We start from the raw sequence: 26,176 nt of genomic DNA on the forward strand, positions 1-26,176 counted from the left end.
CTTACCAGCTTATTAGCCATCCCAGCTACGGTACACCCCTTTGAGAAATTCTTTAATAATCTATTTAGTAGCTAACTAGCTAGTTCACTACCAATGTAGATGGTTTGAATCCAGATAATTTAGTTATCTTTATACCGTTGAATTCAATTTACTGGGAAAAAACCAAAGTCATAAGACAAAACTTTTACCAATATCAAATTTTGTGTCTCCTATAACAGAACAAACTTTTATGTACATTTTTCAAAGCTTTCTCAACACCCACACCTAATTGTTAAGATACATAGGGAGACTGCCCATATGGATAGATCTTCATGGAGAGATTCAAATCTGACTGCCCATATGGATAGATCTTCATGGAGAGATTCAAATCTGACTGTCCATATGGAAAGACCTTCATGGAAAGACTGCAAAGATTCAAATAAACACAAAAATAAGGTAAAACTCATATCAAACTTAGAACCAAAACAATTGTGAAACACTATTAATTATCCTTTCATGCAGCCGGTCCCTAATCTGCATCCACGTGTCAAATGGTCGCCGAAAAAGCATCGAGATCCCCACCAACTCTACTCATGTTGATGCATCATTGGCCAACATCATGACAAGGGACAACCAATAGTAACACATACCTTCAGCATATATATATTTGTTATGATGTTCTTCATCCACCTGTAACAGCAGAAATCGTGAGACAAAAGATCGATGGACAAAATATCAAATCTAATGTTCTGCATCCACATCAAGCTTTAACAAGGAGTCTAGTGCTCTTGTAATAATGTGTCCTAGCCATATCAGATAATTCTAAAAAGAGAGAAATTCGACCCCTTAGTGCTTTCAATACTAATATCTTCATACTCAATGTAAGGTCTAATCATTACTCCACCAACTACAATATTTTATTTTTTGAGTTGTTGGCTCACTCTCGAACCCACATGTGGGCGGAGAACAAAGTTTTCTTCCACTGCTTGATGTGTCATAGATGAATCCATGTATATATATTACAGGGGACACATAAATTTTAGAAAGCAACGAAAACACAATCAAATTTGATTTTAGCTGCTTATTTCATATTATATATGTCATAACTTAAGCTGGTAAATGTAAAATATTCAAACATAAGGTTAACTTTTCTCTTATTCCTTCAAAACATTAGCATGTATTTGTGAAACACAGCCTACGCTATTTTTTTGGCAGTTAAAACTAGAGAATCAAGTTCCATTCTTCATCATCAGTTGCTTGGATGCAGCACAATTGCACAATGAGCGCTACCATCTTCCTCTCAACAGCCATAGACTTGCACCAACCATTCAATGTGCCATGGATGAGCTTCTCAACTGTAATGCCACAAACTTTAAGGGCTCTTGGAAAGGCATAAGCCCCTGGAGTGGCTCGGGTTGAGTACCCGTGCCCCGAGCTAGACCTGGTCGATGTTGTAGGGCATACTGTCCGCGAGGCAGTGGTGGAGTTGGGGGGGGGGGGTGCGGTGGGGTTTTAAATTACATGTAAATTTTAAAAAATTTTATTTGTTTTACATAAAAATTTTGAAAAATGGTATTTCAGCCGTGTCAAAATTTTAAAAACTTTAATTTGGTCCTCTTCATGAAAAATTTCTAGCTCTGCCCCTACCGCGAGGGCTGGAGGATCAAGGTCAGCTCGCACACATTCAGTCGGTTCGCTTAACCAGCCGAAAAGCATGGTATGCTCATAAGCACCCACGACCTCCTAGGCACACTCATTGGCAGGTTAGCTGATCAAGTCCTTACAGGGAGACCTACTTTGATGCAGTTAGTATAGGGGGTGTCATAAGCATGAGTGCACATGGAAGTAGGGCTGCACACGAGCGAGTTGAGCCTGAGCTTCAGCTCAAAAAACTCAAACTCGAGCCGAGCTCCTTATATCAAGCTCGAGCTCGACTCGACTACACAAAATCGAGCTAGAACTCAACTCATTTAACCAATATTATATAAAGTATCGGTGCAAGTCTAGTCGAGTATAAATGAGTCGAGTTCCTGAAACTCGAAATCGACTCGTTTATTGTTTCGAGTATATTTGTAAGCTCGAACTCGGCTCGTTTATAAACGAGTCGAGCACGGGCCATGTTTTTTCAAGCGAGTTCGAGCCGAGCCCAAGTTGGCTCGGCTTGTTGTGCAGCCCTACATGGAAGTGAGCTGCATGCCCTGGGGAGTGCATTGCATGAGTATGCGGTGGCAATGTGGGTGGTGGTGGCGGCTCCGCCGAGCGAAGGGTATGCAAAGGTGGTGTGCATAAACGAAGATGATTGGTGGCGGCTGCGGGCAGCAAGAATATCGCTTGGTGCCACATCAAGGGTCACCATAATGGTGGAGAGGATGTTTAAGAGGAGAGTTGCAGTGGAGGTTGAAGATGACAATGACTTGGAAAAGAAGGTGAAGGCGTTTGGAGAGAAGTATCTTCGGTTTCATTTTATAGGGTTCCTATCTTGATAGTATTGAGGAGTGTTGATTTGGATTGTAGCTTGCTGTTCTTGAGGCTAATGTGGTTCGCTCTTGCCCCCTTATGATCTTCTCTCTCTCACACACACACATTATAAATGGTAATTTGATAGAAATTTTGACCAGCCTTGTTTTATTTAATAGATTTGATATTTAGATTGATGTTGGATCCACCAGCTACCATCCAATTTTAAATGACTGATAATTTATCATATGATCACCTTCTACGAATAGGTCCACATCAAACACATAATTTAAGATTTTGGTTTCGTATTTTGAAAGTGATGGAGACAGCAGATTCAAATTCAAACTTGACTCGATTATACGAAGATGTTTTGGATCCACTTCCAACTGAACATGCCAAGAATCAACAAAACGAGATCATATGGGAATCCAAACAGTTTTAACGCACTTTCACACGTAAAACTTTCAACGCTTCACCTGGAACCCACTACCCAAAAGCTTCCCTATAGTTGCTTTAATCCATTTAGATGAATTTAATTATAATAAGTTGAGATGCACATTTTTTTTTTTTATTCCCAGAGACTACAATCAGATGCTAGACAAATCTAGCGAGCCGATTGAGTCGCCAGAACTTGTATGTCATATACATTTTTAAAAAAAAGTTATGTCCTTTTAAGAACCCGAGTTTATCTTAAAAGGCTAAGGGGGCGTTTTTGCCTTAGATTAATTTAATGAGTTTTTTACAACCTAGTTTGCATGTTTGGATGACCAAGCAAAAACACTTTAAGACAATGTTTTCTTGTCATTCAAACACTTTCAAAAGTGGTTTAGTTTTGCCTTCAAAACCAGGTTTTGAAGAAAAAATTGTTCCCCGTGAAAAAATAACTTGAAAAGTCTATCTAACGAAGTAGAAGTGAAATATTTCCTAAAACATTTTACCTTGTTTGATTTAAGGGTGCACGGTAGGTAAAACTGACCTCTCCCAAAACATCTGGAAAGCAAATTCGAGTATATCGACTGCCAGCTTCCCGAATTTGTTGTTTGTTACTGTAAGAAAAGAGTGGCTCATGTATTAGTAGAATTACCAAAAGGTGTCTAATGTTTGGGCCCATAGATTTTTTATGAGATAAATTTTCAAAGGGAGCCACCTACTCACAAAAAATATAATTATTTTTACAAAAAGTGACAAAATACTGTCTATAAAAAATATTTTTTTTTCATTGGCTAAACAATGCTTCAACTCAATTGCCTATGCACAGGTTGATTTACAGTTCAAGAGAGTAGCACTCACAAAAATCAAAACAAAGATGCATCATTTATGCGTCTCCTACCCCGATCAACTATGCTCCGCCCTTTGAGATTCATTAATGAGTTCATTATGAGCAAACTCATCCACATGGCCCAACTTGATTTAGAATGCAACGCATTTGATAAGAAGGACATTGTATTCTTAGAATACATATTTCTAAACACATAGTTCAACAACACTATGAATTTTTTTATTTTAGGAAACATGATATAATTATATCCGGGGTTTGAGCACAATTTATAAACAATATCTATAGTTACCGTTCAAATTTTTTCGGATGTCTATGAAAAGATAAACAATATGAAGAAGTAAACTATGTTTTCTTAAACAAGAAGATGATATTTTTATAAAATATGCTTTAAGAATGCAATCTTCTTATCAAGAACACAAATTCCTAAAACACATGGTTCAATAACACTATGTTTTTATTTCGGAAAACATGATATAATTATATCATGAGCTTGATTGCACAATTTATAAACAATATCTATGACTATCGTTCCAACTTTTTTGGACGTCTTATAATAGACACACAATATCTCTAACTAAACTATGTTTTCTTAAACAGTAACATGATGCTTTTATAAAATGTGTTTTGAGAACACAAACTTGTTCTAATGCTTCTTTAGAAGTTGTGTACTTGTTTCGTTGAGATATTGGAACCGGAAATGGATGACCCGTTTTCTGGATTCGAGTCGCTTACCCGAACTCCACAACCGATTCGAGTCATCCGCATACTTGGCGGTCAACCGCGCCGAGCCCAGCCGACCCGCGGGATGGTAATATTGAAATTTACGTAAAATATCGGGTTAACTTGAAGGGCGGATGACTGCCCCGAAAAGATTTCATTTCATTGGCCAGGGGTCCAGATGGACGGCGGTGATTGGGCAAGGGGCAGATCAACCGTCGATCTGGATAAGTCGGACGGTCAGGATGGTGGCTCTCCTCGACAGAACTCAGGAGGAGGAGAGAGAAAAACCCTTTTTTTTCTTTCGGCTCCTTTTCTCTGCGTCCGTTCTTCTTCCTTTTTCATTCCGTCCCTTCCCTTCCTTGCGCTGTGATCTCTGAGGTAACAAAATCTCTAATTTCTTCCATATCCTTCTTCTACTCTTTCGATCCGTAGGTTTAGTATTCTCTCTCTTTCTTATAGATGAGCTTCTTTTATTTACCCTCACTTTTTTTAATGTTACTCTATCCATTTTTTCTCTCTTCTGACAAAGTATGCATTTTATTTGTTTCTTCTTTCTAGTTTGCGGAATATGTGATTTTTTCTTACGTTATTGAGATCTGTGATATACGCTGCTTTGATTGGAGAATAAAAGAAATTCTGTTGGTTGTGATGTGCTTTCTCATAGAGTCCGTTCTATCCTCCTCTTTTTTTTTTTTTTCTTTGGTTGTTACTTCATTTTGATTATTTTTCTCCCGGAAACTTCAATTTTTAAGGTTTGTGGATTAGATGCCAGTTTGATGGTGGTACTGCTTTATGTTATTGGTGGTTTCCCCGAATTATTGTCATAGTTTACTGTGTTATCTTCTCTTGTATCTGTGGTGACTGACTACAACTCTTAGGTGGCTTCTCTTGTGTGCTTAACTTATTCCAAATTCTGTTTGCACAATCAGTGTGCATTTGGAGTAAGATTTATGACACGTTTATGGCTTCCGTTGAACTCGTGTGGATTAATTATTCCGTATACTGGCTTGGTCCACTTTGTAATGTCGTTCGTCTGTAGCTAATGTGTAAATCTAGTGATTTTTTCTTTAAAGACTTGGTTTTGTCGTAACAGTCTCCCGGTTTAAGTTGTTATCAATAGACCCGCTTCAATTTTCTAAAATTCGCTTCCCAACTACCAAATTGCTTGCCGCTTTACATTACTTCTCTAAATTTGATCAGTCATGCCAACGCATTATTGTCCAAAATGTCCGCTTCACGTGTCACACTACTTTTACGAATCTCATCAGCTACGTTAACTTATTATTTTTCAAACTGTTTGCATATTGCTTCACACCACTTCCTTTAAATCTGTCACATATGCCATTGTATTCTTTTTTGTTGACATATTGCTTCCATTTCCCTGAATTCCTTCATATATGTCAATGTAAATGTTCACTTCCGCTTCACTCCATTCCTTCAACGGTATCATGTATTCCAGTGAATTATTTTTCAAAATGTTTGCTTCCCCGCTTCTGTTTCATGTATAACGTGCCTATCTATTTGTTTAGTGGTAACTATGCACGACTTATTTGCATGCTTTGGGGTACTTTTGTGCACTTGAACTATTTTCTCCATTTCTCTTTCTGTAAGCATGACGATTTCCTCCTTGATTTTGGTTTTGTTTGCTTACTTCTTTTGTGCTTTGTTAAGTTTCATGATGTTTGGATGAAAATATGCTACAAGTTTGCAAGAAGCTGGAACAAACATTTGTCTTAAAATTTTTGTGTGCTGTGGGATAGTTGGTAACTGCAATTATTTCTCTTGGGCGCAATTATGAAATGCAGTAGGAATTATTAACTCGCAAATGGCTGAGGCAAAACCTGGTATGAGAAAGCCTGTCTTCACCAAAGTTGATCAGCTTAGGCCGGGGACCAGTGGCCATACACTAACAGTGAAGGTTGTTGACTCCAAAATGGTATTGCAAAAGGGACGTCCTGATGGACAGCATGTTCGCCAGATGCGTATTGCTGAATGCTTAGTGGGAGATGAAACTGGAATGATTGTCTTTACGGCAAGGAATGAGCAGGGTAAGATTATGGTTTCAGTTCATAGTCATGTATTAATATGTAATGTATGTCTTCAGTCAAGAGCTTCATGTGTCTGAACTCCTTTTTTTCTTTTCTAATTTTCATCTACGTTGATTATCTTTCTCTACTAAATCCTGCTTTCTCAACATTTCTGTTTCCCTTGGATGTGACTTTACATGTACACAGTTCCCGTTCTTGTCTTATTAATTTTAATTGCTAAAATACAAAATTAATTCCTCTTTTCTTTTAACATTAATGTATTACTGATCCCTTTTCCTTTTTGACTGAGTTTTTGCGTAGTTGTGGCAGTTTCTTAAATCTTAACTATTTAATTTTCCATTATATTATGATGCTATAGCAAGAAAATTTTATGCATGTTTCGCATATGCTTGTGTGTTTGTGCTTGTGTATATCTGTACATGTGTTTGCTAGTTTCCTTTTTGCCTGATCGGTATCACTTCACAAAAAAGTTTGTCGAAATTTGTCTTTGATCCTCTTATGTCAGATTTGTTGGAGAAGGATCTTGCCCTTCGTCCACTGCAAGTTGTATGGACATACTGCTTGTTTGTTTATGTGCATGGTTCACCAAGACGTGAATGCTAAAAACAAAATTCAAAGCAGTTTTTTTTTTTTTAATAAAACCACTTCTACACATCAAAGTCTTTTTATGAATGAAGTGCTAGCTCTTTTCTTTTTCTGACGAAGAGTTTGCCTAGTTTTGGCAGTTGTTTAATTGTTTAATATTCTCACTTCGAATCTATAACAAGAACATGTTATACGGTTATGATGTATTCTTGTATCTGTGTGTTTGTGTACATCCAGACATGCTTGCTTGTTTCCTTTTGCCTCAACCAGTATCGTTGCTAAAAAAAGATAATCTTGTATCCTCTCGTATCTGAGAGAAGAACGTGCCTTTGTCTACAAATTTTGTGGACATGGTCCTTGTTTGTTTATGTGCAGAGTTGCTATCCATGAAATAGGTCATATCATGATTCTTGCCCAGAAACTTGATGTCGCTCTTGCACATGCACACTTGCCTGCACGTTGTCCTCAAGAACTTTCTGAAAATCCTTATAACTTTCATATGGTCTACATATAAAGCTTATATACTGTCTTTAAAAATTCTTTTATTTCTGAATGATTCTGGCTCTCATGTCTTTCTTCCAAGAGGCTTACTTTCTCACGTGCTCTCTGAGTTTTTTGGAGGTTTTGTTCTTCTCCTTAGGCTTTATCCTGGATAGATAACTTTATTAAACAAATAAAAAAAACAACCCTTTGGGATTTCCTTGGGTCACTTGTGGTGGATATGATCCATTCTGTAGTTTATTGGATCTGGACGTGCAAGTAATTATGTATGTTAGTTTCCATTTGCTGTTATTTATTTTCCGAGTATGTTAAATGAAGTTGTCCTTACATGCTGGAAGTCCGTTTTATTATGGTTACCTACATCTCCGTCATGATTGATTTGCAAGATTTTGATTTTTTCTAGTGGATCTGCTGAAACCCAATACAACAGTAATCCTGCGAAATGCAAAAATTGACATGTTCAAGGGGTCAATGAGGCTTGCTGTTGATAAGTGGGGACGTGTTGAAGTCGCTGATCCTGCTGATTTCACAGTTAAAGTTGACAACAACCTGTCCCTGGTTGAGTATGAGCTTGTTAATGTGGAAGAGTGACCAGGGTCTGGCGGTCGCTGTTAGCTGATGGAGGAAAAAAGCAAGAGGCCAATATGATTTTGTGATCTTTAATGATGGTATGTTTCTCCTGGTTCGCTGGTCCATCAAGGCGCCTTGGTAAGAAAAATATCTTTGGTAGGAAAAGAAAGTTAAATTTACTGTCTTCAAAAGCTGCTGGAATTGAGTGATCCATGTCCATCAACATCCGTGGTTTTGGAATGCTTCTGGCTGGATTTGCCAGATGAACTCAACAGACACTCCACCCGTATACATCCAGTAGTAAACCTGATATAACTTGCATAATCTCAAGTTTTGTTATTTAATGACGTCTGGGTACTGCTTTTTTTTTTTCCGTCGCCTTATTGTGTGGTGTATCTTCACCGTATGGTTCAGTGCATCTGTTATCGAGGTACTGCAATGTCTGATTCTACGGTACAGATCCTGCTTTTCTAAACGTGCATGAAAGTTTTAGATGTCTGCTTGCGAGAATGGGAGATTGCACATTGCCAAATAGAAACTTCCTGATTGCTATTGAGCTTTGCGCTGTATTTGGTGAAGGAACGATCGATATCGACCGGCGGTTGGAAGGAATTCTAGTCAGCATTGTTCTGCAAGATAACTTTTGAAATAAGGCGGCTCACTTTCTTACTCTAATCAATATCCAAAATTTTGTCTTCCTCGGCAAAGTTGATGTTAGTCACTATAAAAATTGTGGATGTGCATGATTAACTTATATGAAAATAAGTATCCAGTCTTCATTAATTTATACGGCCAACTTCTCTATCGTCGCATTCGAGGGAGGTCAAGATCTTATCACCTTTCTTGTGGAGCAAAATTATGTGATTGTAGTTTGTACTTGTTTTGACAAGTGATTTAATTTTGCATGTAAGGGTGTGTCCGAAGGGTCTTCCTTGCTTAGTGCTGAAGGTGAATTGGACCGGTCTTAACCCCCCTTTTCCTCCCCCCCCCCTCTCTCTCTCTCTCTCTCTCTCTCTCCCTCTCTCTCCCTCTCACACACACACACACACACGCTCGTGCGCGCACACGCATACACCAAGTGATTGGTAGTACACCAGTCAGGTTGGGTGGTGTTTTTGGAAGATGTTATTTTGATGGTAGTGGGAAGTAGTGTTGATATTGAGATGAATTATAAGGTCAATTGTACCTTTTCATCTCTCTCTCTCTTTGATTCAATCGTCCAACTTATGATCTGTTGTTACATCAAAGTACTTGATTCACTCACTTTCACTCCAAACATTTTGGTAGGATCCGTCTTCGCCAGACGTCCCTTGTGACGATATAGGCACCGTAAGTTTAGCAGACCTTAGGTTGCGTCACAAGTATTTGCCAATTGATCTGATTTCATCTTCAATCTTAAAATTTGGATCTGTAACCAAATAAAGTCTTTCGGTTGAGTGGTGTCTGCAGCATGTTCCTGCCCAATTACCATATTTTGCTAGGGTACATGATTGGCATAAGCAAGCGTAACTTTTATTCTTACGTATATTTAAATTTATGAAGGGTTTTTTTTTTTTTCAGAGATAGACGAGATGAGGTTTGGCATGTTTCGGATGAAAAGACTCACTTTGGTATTAAACACAGTTGAACTTCTTGAAGGGAGTGGGTCCGAACTCTTTAGCCAGTTTGCCAGTTTAAACGTAAAACAAACTGAAACCAGTTACAAGTATTTTTTGGAACTTAAAGAATTTGGATCTACATAATCTCTTTCAAATTTGATTTTTAATTTATGTTTAAAATATTGTATATGGTTTCTAATAGTCGATTTTAATGCTTGAATTATATTTTGAGTTTTATCATTTCAAGCATCCTATTTCTGTCTTATAATTATGATCTCTTTGAAATTTAATTTTCAATTTTTAGTTACTTATCTATAACTTCATATTTCAGTTGTTTAATTTCCTTTCTTCCTTCGGTTTTTTCCTTAAATATTTAATTTCCTTTTCAATCTTCATTTTTTGACTATGTGTAAGTAACTTCTTTAAATTTCGGTTTTTAATTAAGGTTCAAATCTCAAGACTTTTGCAGTTGAAATACTACATATATAGCTTTTTACCTCATGTGCTTCATTCTTGGTAGGACCTAGCTCCCGTATAGGCAACAGCCCAGTCTCGCCTAACCCCTGCTTAGTCCTAGTGTGGGTCCTAAGTGGGCTCGTATCAATTCTCTAGTCAGTTTTTGTAATCTTTTTTTATATTCAATTGTTTAGTTTTAGTTTTTTCACTTAAACTTTATGTTTGTTGTTGAAAGTCCATGTTGAATGAATTCTTTTATAAATTTTATAGATTTAGCCGCCCCATTTGAAATTTTTATGTTTTTGATTGCAAGTTTAGATTGAAAGAGTTTTTTTGTAAATTTTAATTTTTAGTTTAAGTTTAAGCTTCAAAGAACTTGAAATTAGTAGGCTTTACTATTCTTCCAAATTTGATTTTAAATTTGTGTTCAAATATTTAATCTGAATTCTGAATATTGAGCATTTTTTATTAGTTTTAAAGTTTAATGCTTGAATTGTACTCGGAGTTTTATCGTTTTCATTGTTCTTATTTCTAGGCAGTTGTAACTTTTTTTTTTATAGAAATATGATCTTTTTGAAATATTCAATTTTTGGTTACTTGTCTTGTCTTCATACTGTAGTTTTTTTGTCTTAGCTTTTTAATTTTCATTTTCTATTTTCATCTTTTTGATATTGGCATGTTCTTAATTGATGGTTCACTTTAAGTAACTCCTTTAAATTTGAGTTTTTATTTAATGTATAATCTCAAGATTTTTTCGTAGTTGAAAGACTACATGTATAACTATTTACCTAATTTCATTCACTAAAATTTCAATTTTTGTGTTCTTTTCTTTATGTTCAACCTTTTAATCTTGGTTTTCTCACTTAAAATTTTCATGTTTATGGTTGAAAGTCTCTGTTGATTGAACTTTTTTGTGAAATTTTTAATTGTGGCTTTCTGGCTTAATTTTTTCATAATTTTGGTTGAAAGTTTATATTAAAGGAACTTTTTATGAATTTTAGTTTTTGGTTTAAGTTTAAATTTCAAAAAGTTTGATTTTAGAATGATTTTCTATTCTTGTGATTCTAAATTTATGTTCAAATATTAAATTTGAATTCTGAATATTGAACTTTTATTTTATTATATTTGAATTTTAATATGCCTGTGTTTCACTTTGAGTTTTATCGTTCCATGCGTACTAATTTTATATGATAGTTGCAACACTTTTATAGAAATTTGTCTTCATTGAAGCTTAATTTGCAATTTTTTTAAATTTTCACTAAAATTTCAAAGTTGTTGTTTTTCTTATGCTGCTTTTTAGTTTAAGGTTTCACACTTAAAACTTACATGTTTATGGTTGAAAGTTTATGTGGAATGAACTTTTTTATGAATTTCAATTTTCAGTTTATGTTTTGGTTTCAAAGAATTTGAAGTTAGAATGCTTTGCTATTCTTCCAAATTCGGATAAAATATTGGGCCTTTTTATAGAAATATAACCTCTTCGAAATTTAATTTTCAAAATTTTGTTATATTGTCTATAGACTTCAATTGTTTAATTTTGATGCTTTGTTATTATTTATCCCTTTATTTGATAAGTTTCTTCAAGTGAAATTCTCTTTTTTAAAAATTTTTCTTAGATTTTTTAATTTCTATTTTCTTGAAATTCAATTTGTAAATTTTTTTGGTATTGCTCTTTTGAGGGTAGTCGTTTTTTATATTTGGGTGAATAACCTGAGAGAAATGAGCGGCTGCGCTAAATTCTTGTTAGGGGTTTTAAGATAAAAACCACGTTAACTCAAGGAGTCAAGTTCAGTGAACTCAAACTCAACTCAACTAAACAAACAAGTTTAGTTGTCTTCTCAAACTTGAGTTGCTCGGCCATTGTTCACCCTTAATTGCCTGACAAAATTGTGTGTATGATATATGAAGTTAGTTAAACAACAATCAATTTCCGAAAGCAACAAAATCGTTAACATAAGATTTTTATGGCTTTTAAAAGATCAATGGTAAGTCTTATTTCATATACAATTCAACATTGCTGGCTCTTATCAAATGTTATCAGAATTGGCTGCGTACTGCTTGATGTGTACTAGCATCGCGGATTAAAATGTGCTCGAAAAGGATAGTATTTCTTTTGTTAGATTTATTGGAACATTGTCACTTAAATTTCGACAGAAAAATTAGAGACTCGCCAATATTTTGGTACTTACGAAATGTTCATGTCTCGAACTTCCATTGTTTTATTTTGCAAATCCGCTATATTCTATATGTATGAATGCTGCTTACAAAGAACTGACTGGTTGAGCCAAGCAAACTGAGACAAAAAAGTTAGTTTAGACATGAGAAGGCGCTTCTTCATCAGAAAAGTATATATATATATATATATATATATATATCTCGGGTGGGTATTGCTTCATTAACAGCGTATTTTTGAAAACTCTATATACTCTGGTGCAGATGGCAGGTAGAAGTTGTAATAGATTACCGAGAGCAATCGGTAAAAGAGATTTCCACCAAAGATTAATAATTGATCCACTGCACGATGCCTGGTTAATCTTTTTCGTGCTCTAGGACTTTAAGAGCATTTTTTCTGCAAAGTTCACCATATAAACATGATCTTCACCACTTAAAACCACTAAACGAGACGGGAAAACTATGTTTTTCCAATGCATAGGAAGGATTTGACAAGCAAAGATGGTTGACGTTTAATTTCTCGTAGAATAAATTTCAACCTCAGCAGATCTAGAGAGATGGGTTAAACGCAGTTTGAGACTGGCTTTTGAGGCTTCTCTTTTCCTTCTTATCATCTGCCAGATGTTTTGAAGATGGAAGAAAAAGAAATAAGAAAAGAAAGTCGGAGAGAAAAAAATGAAGGTGAAAATGAGTTCCAAAATGAAATTGGTTGAACCCAAGTAATGGTTACGAAGAAAAAAAAGAAAAAGAAACGCTACAAACAAGAGTGGATTCGTTGATGTGTGGGAAGGCGGATGTCGGTGAAAGTGTATGTCGAAGAAGATCGTGTTCCACCGACGTTCAGATATGAACGTTGATGCAAACCAACATTCAACAACGCGTGCCAGAGAATGTCTTGTAATTCAGCTTTTGCCAACGGCTGTCGAGAGAATGTTGGTAAAAGTTAACCTTTTACTGACAGTGACAGGTATTGAGGTTAACTTTTACCTATGCGTTTCACTGTTTTACTGACGTTTTCCACTGAGATTTTTCGTTAGTTAGTGAAAAGAGAAGAGAGAGAAAGTGGGGGTTAAAAAGGTATTTCTAAAATGAGATTGGCTACACTTATATATACATCTATAAAAGGTAACATTTTGCATGTGACAATGTTTTTGGTGAATCCGGCCATATGAATGAATCCGAGGTCAGCGAAAGCATTTGCATCTAAAATATATGCAGTTGTGTGTAAACAATCTAAAATATATGCAAACATAAAAAAAATGATCCATGATATCCTTACAGTCGCTAGTTGTTAGCATCTACCTTAAATGGTGGTAGATTCGTAGAACATTTTTACCTAATGTTTCTTGAATCTGATCCAATTTTTAGAACTTGTTCATGAGACAGTACTAATTTGTCACTATTACCGAGCAGATTTCACAGGTTTTTAAAGGCAATCTGCTTGTGACTTACGAGTAGAAGAGTTGTTAAAATTATGCTGGTGGTTTGTGACTTTGGTCGCAGCACTAGTCTGTTTGAGATTATGTTGGTTATTGTTTACGGCGAATAACAAGCTTAACATAAAATACTTAAAGTTTTTTGCTTCTTGGTACAAACATTCGTAGCTACTAATTACCAACCTATCTCAGTTGACTAATTCAGAAAATATGTTACTCATGCAGAGGCATATCTACCACAATGTCGTTGGGAGCTGCACTCATAGTTGATATCTGCCTCAGATCAAGATTCTCGAGATCTGTAAGACCAACTAGTTGCAGAATGCAGAATTAAAATGCCTTTGGTATCTAACTGCAGTACTGCTCATGCATGTGATTAACATCGGGAATTGACAATATCTTTCTCAAGCGATTGCTGGAAAGAGTTGGTAGTTCTATTAAGTAATGTAAACAAACTCGCCATGATGAACACACTGTCAATGAATTCACGTAGTACAATAGTTAAGTGCATGGTCAGTGGCCGTCGTGATTTCTAACTTCTCTACAATGCAGTATTCAAGATTTTGACCACATGACTGGACAAAGATTCTTACGTTAGTTGGTGACTTCCAAGATTGAATATTGAAGGCACCTGCACAAATTTCTTGGCCAGTACAAGCAAAAAATTAACTTCTTGCAAGTTTCAAGAAGTTTTTAAATGTGTGTATGTGCTGTACGGTCCTTCAGGCCTTTGGTTGATCAATATTTAATTGGGGCTGATCTGTAGAGCTAGGAAGCAAGCCTACCTAACCATGGCTAATGCTTGGTTTGGTTATTGAATACCCAAAATTCCAGCTCGATCGCAGCTTTGGCTCATATCCGGATGAGCTAAGCTTAAGCTTGGCCCCATGCAGATAATCCTAATCCTTGATCAAGCCACTAGCCAGATCGACTAAAGGGCATGAATTTTTCAAGTTTAATTTGCACTAACAAAAATGTTTATGCTTTCAAGTTTGTCCCTTCAGTGACATCTGATAAAATATGAACGATGCAGAGAACATGAGCATGGCCCCTGCACAAGGATGCCATGCACAAATAGAGAAATGGATTTCAAGTTGTTCAGTGTTAGAGGGTGGAGTTTGATTCCTTTCCTATTGCATATTCCTCGTCTTCAAGGGTATTATCATAATTTATGCGGTGGTGGAGTTCTGCTCGGAACTTAGATCTGAGGTTGCATGTGCTTCCCAAGAACTGAGGATCTCAGTAATGTAGATCTTAAATCCATATTAAAAACCATGGAGTTAAGGTTGGATAGGAGGGGAGAACCTTAATTCCATGAATTTGAGATCCTAGGGTTCTTAGATCACTGCAGATCCAAGATCTGCGGTGAAACAAACACACCCTTAAAGAAGTAACAATATCCCTTGTAAGGCACTTCATATAGTTGAAAAAAAAAAACTCTTGTGCAGCATCCCCATTGCCTAAAAGTTTGTAAATTCAAACAATTTCAAGTTTAGATCATATTTCTTAACAAGTTTTTTCAGAACCACTCTTTTTTTTTTTTGACTGGTAGCTCTATTTGTTTAACAGCTGTTTCTGATCTGAAAGGAATATTGAAAAGGCAACGCCAAGAAGAAATCAGGTTAGTTGGTAATGAATCAGACTGCACATAGGGTGATTCTCCAACATTGAATCAGATTTTTTTTTTTAGGGTGCAACTAATGTTTGTCCTTTACATTTGGGGACCCATTCCCCAGCTGGAGGACAAACAGTGATGATCCATAATGGAGGAGTAGTGCTGCAGAGGTAACTTCATTGCCTTCAATGCTCTGGTGGGCCATTCATTCTACTGGACCAACACTATTATTTGATCCCCACAATAAATGAAATTTGACTATATCTGTTGATGGACTGGCTTTCACGATTGTCTGATTCATCAGAGCACCAGAAATTTTTTTTTTTTTAAGGGGGCCAAACTATATTTTACAAAACTTTTAAAACGGTCAAATAACTCTTTTTTTATAAATTATAATTCGTCATCTTTTTTTTCAAAGTCACATGGGCGGCCATCACTCCTAACAGCCCTCCTTGCCTCGAGCCCCTGTGCAAACAGTTACTAAATTTACTACCCAAGAAACCGCACTTGAGCATAGAAACTTAGCCAGGCACACAGTTAGTCGAGCTACTCGAGCTTGATTCCTTTGATAAATGGGAAGAATCCAAATCAAAAGTTGAACTTGTTTCTCTTTTGTAACTAGTTGGGCTCGAGCTCATTTAGCTCGAATCAATTAGGTTACGGTAGACTTTGTCATCTAAAATATGTAATGTTATGTTAAACAGTTCGAGTCTTAGAGTGGTCACTGTCACGTTTTATTGCGCTTTATTTCTGAATTGTAAAATGTCTCAAAGCATGCTCTGTGAAAACCCAGGGATGCGGGCACATGGTCCAGTGGCCTCTCTTAAGGATGGTAGAATAAACTACTTGTCCTTACAATACCATATAAAATTGTTGTACTTCATACTGATTTGCAGAAATGGCTTTTCCTATTTTAAAATCAGTGAAAGTTTTTCTCAATGCATAGGTTCATTAACCGGCTCAATCGAGCCAAGCTTGAGTGAGTAAACTCGGGTTCAAGTGCTGAGCTTTGAATAGGTCAATAAGTGGCTGTTTGGCAGGAACGCTCTAGTGCAAGTGTCTTAGGAATCTACCCTAAAGATTAGTTAGATTTATGAGCACTTACAAAGTGTCTCTGCTATCAGCCAACCTCTTTAAGACTTTAGCCAAACTTGATCTGGCGAACTTGGCTCAAACTTTGAAAAAATTGTAAAAAGAAATTGCAATTAACCACATAAAATAGGTTTTTTGTGTATGACTTCCATATGACTGAAGGTGATGTCATTTTTCTCAATAACAAGTTCTCCATACAGAGGCCAACTTTGATATACAAGATATATGTAAGAGAACAATGCTCCAAAAGAATCTAACTTTAGTATAAGATAATATATAAAAGGACAGACCATGAAAGCGAGAACAGATCATCAAGATACCTTGTGGACCAGCGATAAAGGTTTATAAACCGCGACTAGAGTGCACGATATACTTATACTCGAAGGATATGTGTGATCCACTCCACGGCCAGTCTCATCATTACTGGCCCGATCAGTCGTTTCATTTTATACATTTTTACGTTTAATTCTTATAGTTTACCCAAACATTGCGCTTCTTATATGCAAAAACTATAAATATATAGAAACTTGATATGTTTTTTATGGTTTGAAATTTTTGAAAATAAATGGTCTGTTTACTACGTTTTCAGATATGCAGATTGCGCTTGCAATTTTTTTTCATAAATACAATCATTTAACAATTAATTTGTAGGATCTGACCAGACAAATTTCGAAATGAGACGGATTTAAGACATTTTTTACTCTCTCTCTCTCTCTCCCTCTCTCACACACACACATAAAATGATAGAAGGCATTCTTAGCAGCCCAATTGTCAGGAATCAGGACTTGAACCACATGTTTTTATGATTTAGTAAATATGATTTTTTTAAAGCAATGCAATCGCCGTTTGCCAGATGTTGCAAAGTGGGTAAAATTCGAAAATTTGTTGTTAAAAAACATTTATTAAATTGATATCAGCCATGGTTTATAGTGGTTTAAGAGATGATTTATGGTTTTTTTAGCAACAACTTTTTAAATTTTAATAAGTAACAAATCATGCATATGGAAGTATTTGACTTTTCCTAATTTTTTAACATAAGAGAACCGCCAAATGCTGCCAAATAGATAAAAAAAAAAAAAAAACACTAAAGACCATTGCTAAAAGACATTAGCAACAGTCTTTCGTTTTTTTTTTTAACTACACACAGTTTTAAACGGCGGCTAATCAGATGTCCGGCAGCCGGACGATTTCAATTCCCCTTTATAAAATGTATCGCAATTTAACAAACCATGCACTAGTTCTTACGAAATGGCTGATGCAGTCGTAATCTAGTTAATGGCAGATACTTCAAGTGTAACAAAATGAGAAAGTGAAAGTTTGTTCAGCAGCAGCAGCCATGAAACCTGGTGGTTGTCTTTCGAAGTCAGGAATTTATTATCCATGATTCCTACTCTTCACTCACCTCTTGATGATCGCCAGCCAAAGGACAACACGGGATGATCCCTATCTACTCTCTTCCCCTCTATACAACTAGCTCACCATGCCACAGGAAATTAATGAACCTAAAACTGGCGTGTACGCCAAAGGGAGATGGCCAAATCTATGAGACATAGCCATGCATTTGCTCTCACAACAACATGAATTCTGATCTACCAACCTGTCATGGATTGATACTCAATCAATGAGGAGTAGCTCTGAGGCTGTAAATGGTTGGTTCATATATATATATATATATATATATATATGATAGCGGTAAATATTGTTTGGGAGTTTTAAACAATGAAGCTTTATATGGGTAGAAAACGGCAAAGTAGTTTTTTGGCGAGAAACAAAAGAAAAATTTTCAGCAAATTTCAAAACAGTAATTAATTATTTGGGGAGAAAAAGAAAGGTGGCCAAAAATCTTAAAAGTAGAATGCAAAAAAATGTGAAAATAACAATATGGTAACTAATAGCTGAAAAAGGCACGAAAAGCAGGAAAAAACGAGAATAAAAAACGTTTTTTCGTCAGTTTTTTTCATAGAGAAACAATGTTTCATTCAAAAAATGCATTTTTTCATGTTTTATTCAGTTGATCAGTTTTAAACTTTTTAAACGTGTTTTTTTAATAATACATGAGAGAGAGAGAGAAAGAGAGAGGTCGAAAATTAGAGGCATATTTAAGCAAAAAGCAGAAAAGAATAGCAGAACGCTTTGGAAGGGAGTCAATTATATTGTAGAATTTAAAAATTTATTACTAAGGGTCATATATATATAACAGCATCGTCCAAAATTGGTTGTTTTATATAGTGTAACGGTATAGGTATGATCTTAAGAATGTTTTGACGAGAATCCTGCAGTAAGTCTTTTTTTGAGTTCAACATATTCATATATTAACAAAATATGAACAGCTCTTGCGACATTCAAATTTTTAATGGTGAAAAAATAAGTGTTCTTTTCTTAAAAACAACTTCAATTAAGATGTATTTTACGTCGGATTAGTATTTATTAATATAGTAGAATGTTTATATTTTGTTTAAAGTCAATTTTATCAAGGATTTAAGAGGCCTGATTTTGTACGTGATCAAGATATACCAATTTCCCCAATTGCCATTTCTTAGACTTTATCTTTCTAGAGAGAGAGAGAGAGAGAGAGGAGGGGAAGAAAAGGAAGCGTATACAACACGCCACCCAGCCCGGACCGGTTGTTACCTACCACTTGGAGAGAGAAGGAGGGAGAGAGAGAGAGAGGAAATAAATTTAATACAGATCCAGATCGTAGCGACTGTATTGAGTCATGTGCTTGTATCCCAACTCATTGGTTTATGTGGACATGCACGTGCACCAAACGGAATCATTTTTGGATCTTAGTTTTCTCTTTCAAGCCACAAACAAACAGAACTGAAAATATTTTCTTAATTATTATAAGTTTATCTCACAACAATACCAACGTCTTGCCAATGGAAACAAACAAACTGAAAATATTTATTAATTATAAAAGATTTATGTCACAACGATACTGGTATCTGCTTTCAGGGTTCGGGTTCGAAATGTACAACGAGTGAGTCGAGCTCGAGTTCAACTCCATAAAACTCTATGTCATGTACCTTCAGATTGACTATTTATTCATTAAATATTTTATTACAAATTTTACATTTTTCATGTTAAAACCTGCCAAAAAAATGCCTGCACACTTGAACCAAAAAAAAAAATCAGGAGCGTTATTATAGATGGATTAGAATATGATATCATGTTGAATAATGTATAGATTCTTATCGGTCTTCAAAATGAACGGCGGAGAAGTTAGATCTCCTTTATAACCTGATCCTACACCCGATCGGCGCGAGAAAAATGTGCCACCAGCTCGTCCCGAACTGAAGCAATCGCTTTCAATGGCGATCTCAGCCGATTTCCTTCTTTTCTCTGGTCCCCCAGTTTTAAAACGCATGAGGCCCAGTATGTCATTACGTAGAAATGGGTGCACCAGCAGTGAAAGCAAAGAGTAATAGATTGCCAGCCAAATGTGGTCCTCAACAAGGAAGCATCGACAAGCAAAGTTTTTATCTAGTGGTGCCCTTTTGGTGTATTTTCATTTTTCCATTTTATTTTTCAAAAAATTTTATACTATCAGGTTGCTCTTAAGTAGACCTTTATCATATATATATATATATATAGAAAGAGAAAGAGAGAGAGAGAAAGGCCATACATCAAACCAGGGCCTTTTATGTGGACAGCCCTTACATTTTTAAGTTCTTTAATGCCTTGCTCCTCTTCTACCATTGCCAGCAGCTTGCCCGAGCTTGAAGGAAAGGGGACAGGGGTGGACCCAAAGGGGGACCTGCATGGGCTCTGGTCCCTTCTCAATTTTTTTTTTAAATTACTTGTAAATTTTAGAAAATTTTATTGTCTTTCATAAAAATTTTGAAAAATGATATTTCGGCCTATGTCAAAATCTAAAAACTTTAGTTCGGTCCTCACATGAAAAACTTTTGAATCCGCACCTAAAGGGAGAGGTCGCGCAGCACGGCAGCTCCTCTACCCAAATAAAATTTTGTCTTTGTCATTTTTTTTCCTGAATCTTTCTCTCCTTAGTTTTCTTTCCTATCCAAACACAGTTTCGTCTAATCATTTTCTTTCTCTAATCCTTATCTAGACACCCTCTGTTCCCAATCATTTCCTTGTGTTTCCCACGTCTGTTTTCCTTCACAATCCAAACGTTGCTTAAGAAAGTGGTTCAGATTCAGGACAAGTGTTTGACAGAAACTGAGTAAGTTTAGTTGATCCCTCTGGATAACAAGATAAAAAGTTCTGCGTTCGATTCCAAATCTGAACATGATCAGGACCCGGATCCATATAGGGGCAAAAGGCTGAGTTTGGACTAGTTGGTAATCCGGATCTGGTTTCAGACAATGTCATTCAAACGGTTCGACCCAAGTGATCTGAACCAGCTTTGTGGCATTGAATCCAACCCGCTTACACCCCTATTATTGAGGATTACATTGGATCCCCATAATGGAACTATGTCAAATGTTGACATGTTGCATATGCATTTTTATGTACCAATACTGTGGTGAGCTCTATGAGCTATTCCTTAGTCATCACATCATTTTCCCATTGAATTAAAGGACAGACTCCTTTCCAATTACTACTTTTTTTAGACAACTCAAACATTTCTTATGAATTTAGTATGAAGTATGAAGGAATATTTCCTTGCACCGGACGATCGAAGGAATATTTCATGTGCACGTAACATAAGTTAAGAATGTGATTGAACTGTCTATTCTTAGCAAACGAAGAGAGAGAGAGAGAGAGTGTGTGCTTCCTCTTCATTGTATGTTAGTCAATATAAAACAAAAAGCCTTTGAAGTTAGGGGTGAGGAAAAGTAAAAAGCTATCCCCAAAGTCAAGTATAAGTTGCCATTTATCTTTGGTAACCAAGTTATAGAGAGAGAGAGAGAGAAATTGGTAAAAACGAGGCACTTAGGTCAGGGATAAAAACCAAATTCATGCATTGATTTTTTTGTCAAAAGACTATTTTAGATAAAATATAAATGTCTTAGTATGTTTATAAAAACTATTTGATATAAAACTTGCTTTGATTCAAATTGTTTCAATGAAAAATGTTGATTTCTTTTATTATCATGTCATGGGGACCATTCCTTTTTGCTTATTATAAGAACACCATTCAAGTCTAACAAATGATCAACTTAGAATATGTTTTGCATCAACACATTTTAACATCATATCAATAAGGTTAGATTGCTAAAGAACATTTCAAAAATCAAAATGTCTGGTTTCTATCCCGGACATAAGTGTCTGGTTTTTACCAATTTCACACACACACACATATATATGCCAAAAAAATAATTCTTCCAGCTACTTACTTTCAAAATGTTGAAAGTTGCCAAACCCTTTTCTTCGTGTACATTCACATTCACATGGAATGTGTGTAACACATAGAGAGAGAGAGAGAGCTAAGATGAAGTTTCTTTGCAAAGAAAGAACCAAAAGTTGGAAGAAACAGTCAAAAACTTGTTTTGTTTCTATGAACCCAACAAATATATTTGGTAAAAGGAATATGACACTTCTGTCACTTGGCTGTGGCAGCTAGTTGTCATGATATGCTCTTGAAATTGACCCGATAGACTGGCCACATGTCATGAGCTCAGCCCATCTACCAAGGCTTTGAACTCGGAACTTTCAAGAAGAGGCCAAGAACTCAATACCCAGGTGATCTTCATTGTGGGAACAAAGCCTACTGGAAAGTAAAGATTCCAAGTGCAGTTTCAAGCTGCTGCTTTTTCTTCAAGAACTTCTTGGCGTGTCAGGATTAATGGCATAGTTTATAAACTTTAGCAGATGCTTGTTCATATTTTACGCAAAGTTCTAAAAGGGTACAGGGATTTTTTCTTAATTGGGACAAAAGTAAATGTAATTTTAGCCATTTTTCTATTCTGACTTGATCTTCATTATATTTAGCTATCCAACTTGCTTAATTGATACACAAGATCTTAATGGCATCCGTTTGTACAAACCTTTCTGCTAATGATCCATCTATTTGGCTGTTTCAGACAAATTTGCCATCCTGAACATGGAGGCAATCTCCCATTCCTTTCCTCTAAATCTTTATTTTTGTCATATCCAACCAATGCGCCAATTTACTTAACATCATTATCCAAGTCATTGATGCCAACATGTGCAGAACTTGCTAGATTTGGCGCTATCTTTTGTTGGTTTATATATATATAATTGTTAGAAATTTATGCCAATTTGCAAAAAACGAAAGGGTCGCAGTCATTGGCAAAGCAATTTCCCAGAACCATGAGCGGTAGCACCTGCTGAGTATTGGCGCCCTTTGGACCTGAAACTGAAAGTACACACAAAACTTTTGCTCTGAGGATGATAGGTTCAACCCTAGGCGTCCTTAATTTTATCAAGAATTGTAGTGTCTTAGGGGGTGTTTGGCAACAGAAATATTAGCACGGTGTTTGATGAACTTGGTACAAAAATTGGAGCAGATTCATGAAGCACTGTTCTATCAATCTGCGTCTCAATCTTTGTAACAGATTCATTGAATATTGTGTTAGTAACACACACTTAGGAGGCATTGCCTTCTTGGAATACCTTGTTTTTAGAATACACATTTCAAGAACATGATGGTCCTCAAAAGCCATGTGTGTGTATGATGATATATAGCATTCTAATTTTTATATGCAAAAACATCATGCATAATCACCTTGTGCTTTTGTGAGAGTGCTTCGAAGAAGATTCATGGTACAATTTTTATGGTTTTCCATGAACCTGCCTTAATTTTTAGGATAGACACTTAGAACAGTGATGTTTCTATTACTGTTGCTAAGGGTCCTATGAGTATTGTTCCATGTATTTGTCCCAAAAATTGAATTTACCCCAACTTTTTAGACAGATACATGAAACAGCAACATATTGTTATTATGTTCAAATGACCTCTCGAAAAAGTTGTATCCAAATGGATCCAATGAAACAATACACACCAAAAACCTAAATATGGACCTAAGCAAAATGTCCGCCAAACTCGGCCAAGTTTAAACTTTGTGACTGAGCTTGATCACCAAAAGAATGGTGAGAGAACGATCGAAAGCCCTTGTGATAAGGTTGTCGGTTCCTAATGCATGTAAACAAGATCTGCTGATCCAGTTGTGATTTAGCGGCATACCCAGACTTGCTATTGTAAGTTATCTTCCAATTAAACTTTATACTTTTCTGTAGATCTCTCTTGATGCCAAGCTAGGGTTAGAAAAAATGTTTCGTTTGCTTATTTCCTTCTAAATAATAAGGAGAACCAACCAATCTGTTTGAAGTACAAGGCCTGCTAAAACCAGGAGATGCAAGTTAGACACACCATGAGTACTTTTTCGTTGTCCACTAGGAAATTCTTCACCCATTTTGGCCTTGTAGGCTTCGCCGCAAAGGGCTTGGAGATATTGACCCAAACCCAGTGTGATTGAAAGTCCTTAACCTAACTCAGCTAGCTAGGTGGAGGGTGTGTCTGTGTGTAACTTGGATTTCGCAGGGGCCATTGTTGGATGCTCCATCCTATCATGCATTTACCTTCAAACACCACTGTGAAGGACTGTTGAGAGAAAAACAAAGAAAAAAAGATGATAGGTTTTTTGTCATATAATATCAGTTCACAACCTTTTTTTTTCCTTGTTTCTCTATCAACAATTGATCATCATGATTAGACGGCCCTTTTAAATGAGCAGGGTGGCTTTGGATAGCAAAGTCACTATTCACTTTCTCTCTCTCTCTCTATATATATATATATATATATATATATATATATATATATATATATATATATATATATATATATATATATATATATATATACACACTATTAGCGCGATGATTACTCTCTAATAAGACATGGTACAACAAAGTAATGAATGTTAGGAGATGGAAGACAAAGGTCCAAAACTGAGGATGAGTCACTTGCAGGCTACGCATAGAGTGGTCTCCCATTGGGCACAGTGGATCATTGATCTCAACGCTTCAACATACACGTCTTACATTCATCATGATCATCGTCATCATCATGAATCTTTTGGAAGGCATCACCTTAACTTGAAGTCGGTGATCGTTTGATGGTAATTTTAAAAAGATCAAATTGCCTGTAGTTCTTTGTTTTTCCTTCGTGTCGAAGGAAGCCAGTTGATCCGTGCAAACTTGTTCATGGTGGATTCATCTGCCATCTGTGCTGTCATTAAGCATAGTAGAAGCAAAAGAATGGCCTACATTACATATGCACTGATTTAGAGAGAGAGAGAGAGAGAGAGAGAGAGAGAGAGAGATGCTATCATTGAGCAGCAGAATCAACTGTGTACTTCTTTTGGCTTGTGTGCATCAAACTCTCATGTCTTGTCTTGAGTCCAGTTGAGCTTAAGAGCCACTCAAACACTCACTCTCTCTCCCATTCTCTCATATATATATATATATATATATATATATATATATATATATATATATATATATATATATATATATATTGTTACTATAGAGTATACGAAATCACGTTTCTTGTCACTCTCTTTTCAACTTAGGTTTTGTAGAGTCCTTTTCGACTGATCATGATGAGCTCCATCAGTGAAAGCTGGAAAAAGTGGGATACCAATTTCCATTCTTATCAAATTTATCTGGATAATACTGAGTTTCGCTCCATCCTTCTTCCTGCGCATGGGTGGAGGAAAAAAAATTCTCTCTGTGGTTGATTTTTAAGATATATAATATTGGAAATAAGGTCGTTATCAAGTACTCAAATCTTGATGGTAGCTGCTAGTAGAATTACCAGGGAAAACTTCTCCTTCTTCTCAATTAGGTCTGCAGACCTTAGACAGTGACAACACAAACTTTTCGATAGTGCTAGAACAGTTTTGGAGCATTAGTTAACAGTAAGCCGAGAGGAAAGACTCAACCAATATCTGCAACCCCGCCATTAATTTAACACTTGTATTTGGTTACCAATCTGATTTGGAATCGGTTTACTCGAATCTAGTAAAAGATTCAAGTCTACATTAACACTTGTACTTGAATTGGATATGTATTATTTAAATCTGAGTTTGGAATTAAATTTAAATTTTGAATCTCTACCATAACTCATTTGTGCCAATTTTGCTATCAAATTCAACCATGTCTTTAAAAGCGATGGGTCCCTCAATTTACAGTGGGAATACTCAATTCGAGCGGTGGCTGTTCGTTCTTATGAAGGGGAAGTGGACGTACTTTTTGGCAATGGAGATGACTTTCAATTAAGGGTGTATTTGATAGCTTCGGATTTCAAATTAATGCTGATTACAAAGCATTGTGGATTCCTATTTAGAGAAAAGTGGGTTGTAGATCTATGTTAGATAATTAAAACCTCAAATATGAGACGGAGGGAGTGAGGGAGGTCTAACAACTCTGATATGAGGTAAACTAACATAGCAATCCTTAAGACTGGTTATCTTTCGGGTGAGCGGGGCTTCCCTTTGCCTAGCAGAAGACGAGAGCCTCTATCATCTCCTTATCTCCCTTGGGTACAAAGCCTAGTTTCAGTGCGTTAGGTGCCACCCTCGCCGCGCTTCAGTTTGCACATCAGTGACTCTCGGTTTGCAATATAGAGAGTTGATGCCACGAAAAATCAAAACGGGAACCTGCCACCTAAATGGAATGAGCTGTATATGTTTCATCAATCTGTCCTAAATATTCAAAAATTACTGTTTTAAATTTTT

General features: G+C 36.1%; 1 protein-coding gene and 1 non-coding gene across 3 annotated transcripts; both read left to right on the forward strand.

The window, feature by feature from the left end:
- The first annotated feature begins 4,670 nt into the window (after nucleotides 1-4,670).
- On the forward strand, nucleotides 4,671-8,486 carry LOC116261381 (uncharacterized protein At4g28440-like). Of its 2 annotated transcripts, none has more exons than XM_031640114.2 (3): nucleotides 4,671-4,813; nucleotides 6,241-6,483; nucleotides 7,973-8,486. In XM_031640114.2, exons 2-3 carry the CDS (start codon nucleotides 6,261-6,263, stop codon nucleotides 8,158-8,160), a joined length of 411 nt encoding a protein of 136 aa, XP_031495974.1. In that variant the 5' UTR covers nucleotides 4,671-4,813; nucleotides 6,241-6,260; the 3' UTR covers nucleotides 8,161-8,486. The 2 variants fall into 2 exon arrangements, with proteins under 2 accessions (XP_031495974.1, XP_031495975.1); XM_031640115.2 differs by having other exon boundaries at nucleotides 4,716-4,813; nucleotides 6,244-6,483.
- Nucleotides 8,487-14,795: 6,309 nt separating this feature from the next.
- Nucleotides 14,796-14,900, forward strand: LOC116261607 (U6 spliceosomal RNA). The gene has a single exon (XR_004174312.1). It is a non-coding gene; the product is annotated as a U6 spliceosomal RNA (small nuclear RNA).
- The last annotated feature ends 11,276 nt before the right edge of the window (nucleotides 14,901-26,176 follow it).

Source organism: Nymphaea colorata, chromosome 9, assembly GCF_008831285.2.
Source record: "Nymphaea colorata isolate Beijing-Zhang1983 chromosome 9, ASM883128v2, whole genome shotgun sequence".
Taxonomy (NCBI): Eukaryota; Viridiplantae; Streptophyta; class Magnoliopsida; order Nymphaeales; family Nymphaeaceae; genus Nymphaea; species Nymphaea colorata.

Excerpts from the sequence above, each read along its gene's own strand:
- LOC116261381 (XM_031640114.2), top strand. The coding sequence starts at position 6,261 with ATGGCTGAGGCAAAACCTGGTATGAGAAAGCCTGTCTTCACCAAAGTT. Across the intron at positions 6,484-7,972 it reads TACGGCAAGGAATGAGCAGG|TGGATCTGCTGAAACCCAAT; the intron begins GTAAGATTATGG and ends GATTTTTTCTAG.